We start from the raw sequence: 8226 nt of genomic DNA, 5'->3' as shown, positions 1-8226 counted from the left end.
GTTTAGTAACCTTGCATAAGTTATCGAATGCAATGTTGGAAGTCTTTTAAAATAGAAAGGTTGAATCCTACAAATACACCTTTTTTTCTCTTTTTTTTTTTGAAAAAAAAATGTTCTATTATCTCCAAGCTTATATTTTATTGAACAATTCAATTTGTTTACACGAGTATTATGAAACCAGTTTGGAATGAGAAAAACGAAAACAGCGGATGTTGCACACCGACACCATCAGGCGGAGGAATTTCAAGTGCTGTCCCAACAGTGGCGCTAAACAGCTGTATTCCTGCGCCGTGTTGTCAAAGAACAGAAAAATACTATTTAAAAATGCTTCAGTGTTGTTTTTTTTTCTCTGAGCATTAGATAATGGCATCGTAAACCTTGTTAAATTATTTGGAAATGTTTTTTTTTTATTCTTGATATTTCAAAATATTAAAAATATAATGGTATCGTTGTGGGCATTCTTTTTTATCTCGATACCTAGCTTCGATACTAAACAGGATTCTGAGGCAATACTACAATGTCATACCGGTATCGTTGTAGTTATTCATATAAATCGTTCGATACCATTGTCGAGACTGCGAAGAATGGCATCGCTCCTGCGACAAGCTAATGAGGAACCTCGGTACTCCTGAGTTCCCCTGCGGGCCGACCTAACGACTAATCAAGGGTGGACAACTGGGGGGAAACTCACACTTGAGCCACCGGTTATGGCCCCTGGGGTAGGAACTAATGAGCGGGGTCTAAATATTAAGGCAACCCCCGGCCACTTTTGGTTTTGTCTTAGCATTTCCGAGTGCCGCAGCTTCAGCGTGGAGTGGCACGGCACAACAACACGGGCTGACCTGGATCCGTTCCCTGACCTTCAGAGATGGCTTCATTAGCTTTGTTAGTTTTGCGTCATCTGTCTCCGGGTTATCGGGGAGGATTGGGGGGAGGGGAGGATGGAAGGGAGGATTGGAGGGGGGAGTGGAGGATGGAGGGGAGGATTGGAGGGGGAGGAGGGGAAGGATGGAGGGGAGGATTGGATGGGAGGGTGCAGGGGAGGGAGGATTAGAGGGGAGGGAGGGTTAGAGGTGAGGATTGGAGGGGGAGGGTGCATGGTGCAGTGGAGGTTGGATGGGGGAGTGGAGGATGGAGGAGAGGATTGGAGGGGGAGGGTGCAGGGGAGGTTGGAGAGGGGAGGGAGGATTGGAGTGGAGAGGAGGGGAGGGTGCAGGGAAAAAAGGAAAGGAGGGTGCAGGGGGAAGGGAGTTTGCAGGGGAGGATTGGAGGGAGGGAAGGATGGAGGGGAGGATGGAGGGGAGGGGATGTTACAAGGGGGAGGGGATGTTACGGGGGGGGAGAGGAGGTTGGAGGGGAGATGCAGGGGATGATGAAGTATAGAGGGTAGTGGAAGCTGGTTTGTGGAATTCTGTAAAACTTGTCTGATAATCTGACAAATGAAAATGACGAACTAGATCGTAATAGTTTTACTTGTAAATAACAGGTTTGGCATCGGGTTGGGGACATGGTTGGGTGGTTAATGTATCATAATGAACAAATAATTATGACGTATCAGGATGGATAAGTAATGATGACGTATTGAGATAGATAATAGTGCTGACGTGCCAAGACTGGCATACACCTTGCTGAAAGTTGTTGACGTTTCATTGAAGACAAAATAAGTTTCAATTTGATGGGTTTTCAGGAATGTACTTTGTATAGCCAGGCACGAGACAGACACTGGCCCCAGCCCACCCCACTCAGGGAAAAATTATATGGGGCACCTGACAAACTGGAGACCACAGTCCGGTTTGTCCACGAAGTTGGACTTGTTGTCTGAATCCTCCACCATATTCACAATTAAGAACGAAGAAGAAGATGATGGGTTTTTTTAATGTATGTTCCAAAATCGGTTTCTTTAAAACAGATTATGTTTATCTTGATGAATTAATTACAAAAATAGATTGCCACACATGCTAAAACTAAATTGATAACAACGACATCGTGTAGGTGGTCCGCTTAACATTTCTGCCATTCGTAGAAGTTCAATTTTTTATTTACCTCTGTATTAAACTTTAACTCGCTATAACTTTTTAAAAACACGGATTCAATTTTAAACTGCTGGTATTAACTAGGTCTTTTGCTAACAACGTAAAAATTATTGTTGACTGATACAAATGTTTGTTGATACAAAATGCTGCTGTTTCTACTGCCTGTTATTTTGTTTAATGGGAAATTGTTTTGGTTCGCCCAACGAGCGAGCTGTATAAATTTGTTTGTTCGATTAACGAACTAAGCTCGCAAGAGGAAAGCTACGTGTCGATTATAGAAGGGGACGTAACTAGGGAGATTTCACCATGGGACTTAACTCGAGAGATTATACCAGGTTATGAACGGGGAGATAATCTAAAGTCTCTTATCAATGAATGTCAATAGCACATAACGACAAAGTAAAAAAAACACCTCTGAAAACTTACGTGTAAAAGTTGTACCCATCTATTTAATGAGTGAGGACTGGGAGGGGAGGCACATTTTGACGTCTAAGTTGAATTTATAACAGAACCACGTTTTACTACAGCAAATACAAAAGATTCAATCTCCATTCAAAATGTACAGTCGACATTTCATAGCAGCTTATGTATTAACAAAAGAACACAATGCCTGCAGGTAATAAAACCACGGTGTCTGTGTTTGTACAGGGAGCAAGGAATCAGATATGCTGGTCATAAAGAAAGTCACGGTACAACTAAAATAAACCGGGAGTGATCTCCCCTAAACTTTCTCGAATATTCTTATTTAAAATAACAGGGGATGGGAACTCGGGCTAAAGACATGCTTTTTAATCCATTTTAAATACTTAAAGTTTTAAAAATAGAATAAAATCTAGTAGACAAAAAAAAATGCACACCAAGTGAACGCCAAATAAAAAAGTGCATAATAGTGCGCAATATTATTAGTACTTTAAAAATTTACATTAGTTTTTTGAGAAATCGGAAGTAGCGTAAATTACTACTTCCGGTGAACAAAAATTACTCAAAATTTAACAGAAGGTAGAGAATTAGATCTTTTACTTACTTGTGAAATTGCATTTATCTATCTGAAATAGTATTCAAGTTATAGGCTTTTGAAAAATTCTAAGTAGGAAAAGTACCACTTCCGGTTATCGGAAATCGCTCAAAAGTTTATACGGATTTACGATTTTGATAAAATACTTATATATGAAATTTCATCAACCTAGATGTAACGGTACTCAAGTAATCGTGTTTACACACAGACACACACACACACAGACAGACAGACAGACACACAGACATACGGACAAGATTGCAAAATTATGTTTTTCCGTATCAGTGAGGTGTAAAACGTCGAGATTTCTAAAAATCTCGATTTTTTTATTTTTTTTGCACGATTACAATACTTTCTCTATACTTCGTATATAAGAGAAAGTAAAAAATGATGCTTGTTATAATTCTGGGTTCGACTAGAAAAATTTTAGTCTCCAATTTTATACGAAAAATGTGTGTTAATTACATCAGTTTTGGGTTGATATGGAGAATAGTCATTAAATATTTACATTACAAAGTTACAGTCATTCGCTCTATAATCCGACCATGCCGTCCCACTTAAAACGTGTGATACAGCTGTAATGGGTTCTAGGGGATCGAGAGGAGAAATAAAACCTAGCTGTTTTTTTTTACGTTTCTTGAGTTCGTTCTGTCTTTCGTTTTATAAAAACAGACGCATTAGACTGATGATATGAAGATAATTTTAGGATAATATTTAGTTTAATAATTTTAGAAATCGGCCTGGAAGAAAGGCCGTGTTAATGGTATTATTTTAATCAATTTTCTGCTGAAAATTTCAAACTAAGAAAAATGTTTTTGACGTTGAATCAACATTCGATGTGTGCGGTTGCTAGATTTATCTTCATGCTAACTCTCAACAAGTGAAACTTTAATAGAGAAAAATGGAATCATCAGGCTTTTAAACAACCAACACATGAACTTAAAAATAGGGAATCATAAGAACTACGGCTTAATTCGCCATATTTGAGGTTCATTTATCAACACTCGAAACGATAATAGAGAAATATGGAATCATAAGAACTATGGGAAGGTTGAATGGCCGTATTTAAGGTTTGTATAACTACCAACACATGAAATTATAACAGAGAAACATGGAATCTTTAGGTTTTTAAACAATCAACACATGAACTTATAACAGAAAAATAGGGAATCACGAGAACTACGGGGTAATTCGCCAAATTTGAGGTTCATTTATCAACACTCGAAACGATAATAGAGAAATATGGAATCATAAGAACTATGGGAAGGTTGAATGGCCATATTTAAGGTTTGTATAACTACCAACTCATGAAATTATAACAGAGAAACATGGAATCATAAGAACTGCAGCATAATTCTCCCTATTTGAGGTTAATTTATCAACACTCGAAACGATAACAGAGAAATATGGAATCATAAAAAGTACATGATGGATGAATGGCCAAATTTAAAATTCAACCCGTTGCTCATGAAACTTGGAATCGCGACTACCTTAACGTCGCCATATGTTAGTATGTATTTTCTCTCTACTGCTAGCCCCAGGTCGTGGAGTGTAAGATTATAAAACAATCGCAGTCCCATCGGTCTAGAGATGCAACGCGAGAGAAAAAACAATAAAGAAAAATAGCAAACATGTCGGCCATCTTGTGATCGCTCTGATCTTTTGCCGCGCAGATCTCCGGGCTTGTTTGGATGACTTTTTAAATATTTCTCCGCCGAGTGTTGTTAGACGGGAGCAAATCGAATGTAGGCCATCTTGGATTCTAACACTTCTGCTGTCATTTGGGTTATAGATATTTCATGGGGATCTCGTATTATCTTAGGGATTGTACATTTTAGGGAAATTCAACCCCATTTCGTTAGCCATATTTAACCTCATCATCCCCAATTAGCCATGTGGAACCCCTGCATCTTTAATTAGCCTTTCTTCTTCTTTTTCGTTCTTAATTTTAGTGTTGAAGTGATTCCCTCCAACACAATTAAGTATAAGTGTCAACTGGTTATGCGCCATTTAGGCCGTTGACTCCGATTATCCTGCTTTTCCTTTTGCATTTGCTTCCATAGACTTAGTCCAACCAACAAACTACAAGGCAGCAGTTGTTTGATTTTGGAGTTGTCTCTCCTAGAAGAGTGGCTGTCCCCAGCCATCGAGTCTCATCTGCCCGGGATAAAATAGTTGAGTTTAGCCACACCATCCCTAATTAGCCGAATGCTATGCTGTCTATTGTTGCCTACTTAGATATTGTGACTAAGTTGTATATTGTTGCCTACTTAGATATTGTGACTAAGTTGTATATTGTTGCCTACTTAGATATTGTAACTAAGTTGTATATTGTTGCCTACTTAGATATTGTGACTAAGTTGTATATTGTTGCCTACTTAGATATTGTGACTAAGTTGTATATTGTTGCCTACTTAGATATTGTGACTAAGTTGTATATTGTTGCCTACTTAGATATTGTAACTAAGTTGTATATTGTTGCCTACTTAGATATTGTTTCTACACAAGTAGCGTGACTAGCGGCGTGTCGCCATGGTAACCAGCTAATATGTCGAGCACGATCAAAGTTTCAAACACAACCAGAACAAGAGAGTGACATCCCTTTAGTTTATGCAACCAGAACAAGAGAGTGACGTCCCTTTAGTTTACACAACCAGAACAAGAGAGTGACATCCCTTTAGTTTACACAAACAGATCAAGAGAGTGACGTCCCTTTAGTTTACACAACCAGAACAAGAGAGTGACATCCCTTTAGTTTACACAACCAGAACAAGAGAGTGACATCCCTTTACTTTACACAACCAGAACAAGAGAGTGACGTCCTTTTAGTTTACACCACCAGAACAAGAGAGTGACGTCCCTTTAGTTTACACAACCAGAACAAGAGAGTGACATCCCTTTAGTTTACACAACCAGAACAAGAGAGTGACATCCCTTTAGTTTACACAACCAGAACAAGAGAGTGACATCCCTTTAGTTTACACAACCAGAACAAGAGAGTGACATCCCTTTAGTTTACACAACCAGAACAAGAGAGTGACATCCCTTTAGTTTACACAACCAGAACAAGAGAGTGACATCCCTTTAGTTTACACAACCAGAACAAGAGAGTGACATCCCTTTAGTTTACACAACCAGAACAAGAGAGTGACATCCCTTTAGTTTACACAACCAGAACAAGAGAGTGACATCCCTTTAGTTTACACAACCAGAACAAGAGAGTGACATCCCTTTAGTTTACACAACCAGAACAAGAGAGTGACATCCCTTTAGTTTACACAACCAGAACAAGAGAGTGACATCCCTTTAGTTTACACAACCAGAACAAGAGAGTGACATCCCTTTAGTTTATGCAACAATAATGGTAAACTCCATCTTTCAGACGGGAATTTCCGATCTAATATTACCACTGTCCGGATGGGGTGTGGTGTGTTAACCCACATCACGTGACACGCCTGCCACGTGACTGTTCGCTCACGTTTCCTACTTCCGGAAGTGACGTAATGTTTCAGCCCGGAAGTAAAAAAAAATGTTTAATAATTTATTTATTGTGGCATTTTTCAAGCTGACTTGTCGAGTCTCCGTCCTCCGCGCTTCCTGTGTGTGATCGTCGTACACGCAGGGTACACAAGTCCGGTTTTTGTCCGGCATTTGTCCGGCCTTTTCTCAGGCTTTTGTCCGGCATTTTATCCGGCTTTATATACGCACTTTTGTGTTTACTCCTACAACAGTGTTAATGTAATTAATAGTTTTAGTTTGTTTTATTTGCATAAACGAGACACAATTGGCAATTATTTTCCAGTCCCCGACACCCCCCCACCCATACTTTCACCCCCTTTCCCCACCCATAAGTTTTGCGTGTCATACAAGATAAGTAACCGAGAATTTCGTGGGCCCATAGTTCCATGATAATCTGGTGGTCTCATAGTTCCATGATAATCTGGTGGGCCTATGTTTACATGATAATCTGGTGGGCCCATGTTTACATGATAATCTGGTGGGCCCATGTTTACATGATAATCTGGTGGGCCCATGTTTTCATGATAATCTGGTGGGCCAATGTTTACATGATAATCTGGTGGGCCCACAGTTCCATGATAATCTGGTGGGCCCACAGTTCCATGATAATCTGGTGGGCCCATAGTTCCATGATAATCTGGTGGGCCCATAATTCCATGATAATCTGGTGGGCCCATGGTTTCATGATAATCTGATGGGCCCATAGTTCCATGATAATCTGATGGGCCCATAGTTCCATGATAATCTGGTGGGCCCATGTTTACATGATAATCTGGTGGGCCCATGTTTAAATGATAATCTGGTGGGCCCATGGTTACATGATAATCTGGTGGGCCCATGGTTACATGATAATCTGGTGGGCCCATGTTTAAATGATAATCTGGTGGGCCCATGTTTAAATGATAATCTGGTGGGCCCATGTTTAAATGATAATCTGATGGGCCCATGGTTACATGATAATCTGGTGGGCCCATGTTTAAATGATAATCTGGTGGGCCCATGTTTAAATGATAATCTGGTGGGCCCATGTTTACATGATAATCTGGTGGGCCCATGGTTTTATGATAATCTGGTGGGCCCATGTTTACATGATAATCTGGTGGGCCTCTTGTTACATAAGATATTGGTGAGACCCTGCCTACACTACCCAGGTGTGGGGCCCTTGATTTTATGATATACTATAGTGGGCACCCACTTACGCGATGTACTACGTCCCTTGTTACGTGATTTACTCGTGGGCCCCCCGCATACATTATAAACTGTATTCCCTCTGGTAACACAGGGCACAATGGATCCACCCAACACACCACAAATAGACTGTTTGGACTAGAGAGCGCCGTGTGTTTATTTAACCAACTGCAGCAGTAGAGCTGGGTCATATTTAGGGCTAGAGCCGGCCACCACGTTTGATCACCTGGGCCGTCCTGATATTCCAGACCACGGTTCGCACTTTACCAGCGCACAAAGAATGTGTGGGCCCGCGAAGAAAACAAAGAAAGACGTAGTTGGGCCCTTGATTTTCTCTCCCCCCACCCCCCGACCTTGCTGTAAGGTTCAACACTCTACATTAGCTCCACGTCTAAACTCTTCCCAACGCAATATTCTATTTCACTGCTCTGAGTTCGCTTTTTTTTTTTTTTTTTTTTTTTTTTTGAAGTC

General features: G+C 40.3%; 1 protein-coding gene across 1 annotated transcript in view; it reads right to left on the bottom strand.

The window, feature by feature from the left end:
* LOC131947623 (pre-mRNA 3' end processing protein WDR33-like) overlaps positions 1-7649 on the bottom strand; it is a 15881-nt gene extending 8232 nt beyond the window's left edge. The window contains exons 1-2 of the mRNA XM_059308850.1: positions 6928-7649; positions 6619-6770 (exon numbers count right to left, since the gene is read on the bottom strand). Coding sequence (XP_059164833.1) covers positions 6619-6770; positions 6928-7649 — 874 coding nt within the window. The remainder of the gene's footprint in view (positions 1-6618; positions 6771-6927) is intronic.
* Positions 7650-8226: the final 577 nt, after the last annotated feature.

This window comes from Physella acuta, unplaced genomic scaffold (genome assembly GCF_028476545.2).
Source record: "Physella acuta isolate Inbredline_101_S28 unplaced genomic scaffold, ASM2847654v3 ptg000601l, whole genome shotgun sequence".
Classification (NCBI taxonomy): Eukaryota; Metazoa; Mollusca; class Gastropoda; family Physidae; genus Physella; species Physella acuta.
The sequence above is the reverse complement of the archived record's forward strand: the minus strand, read 5'-3'. Positions and strand labels throughout refer to the sequence as shown.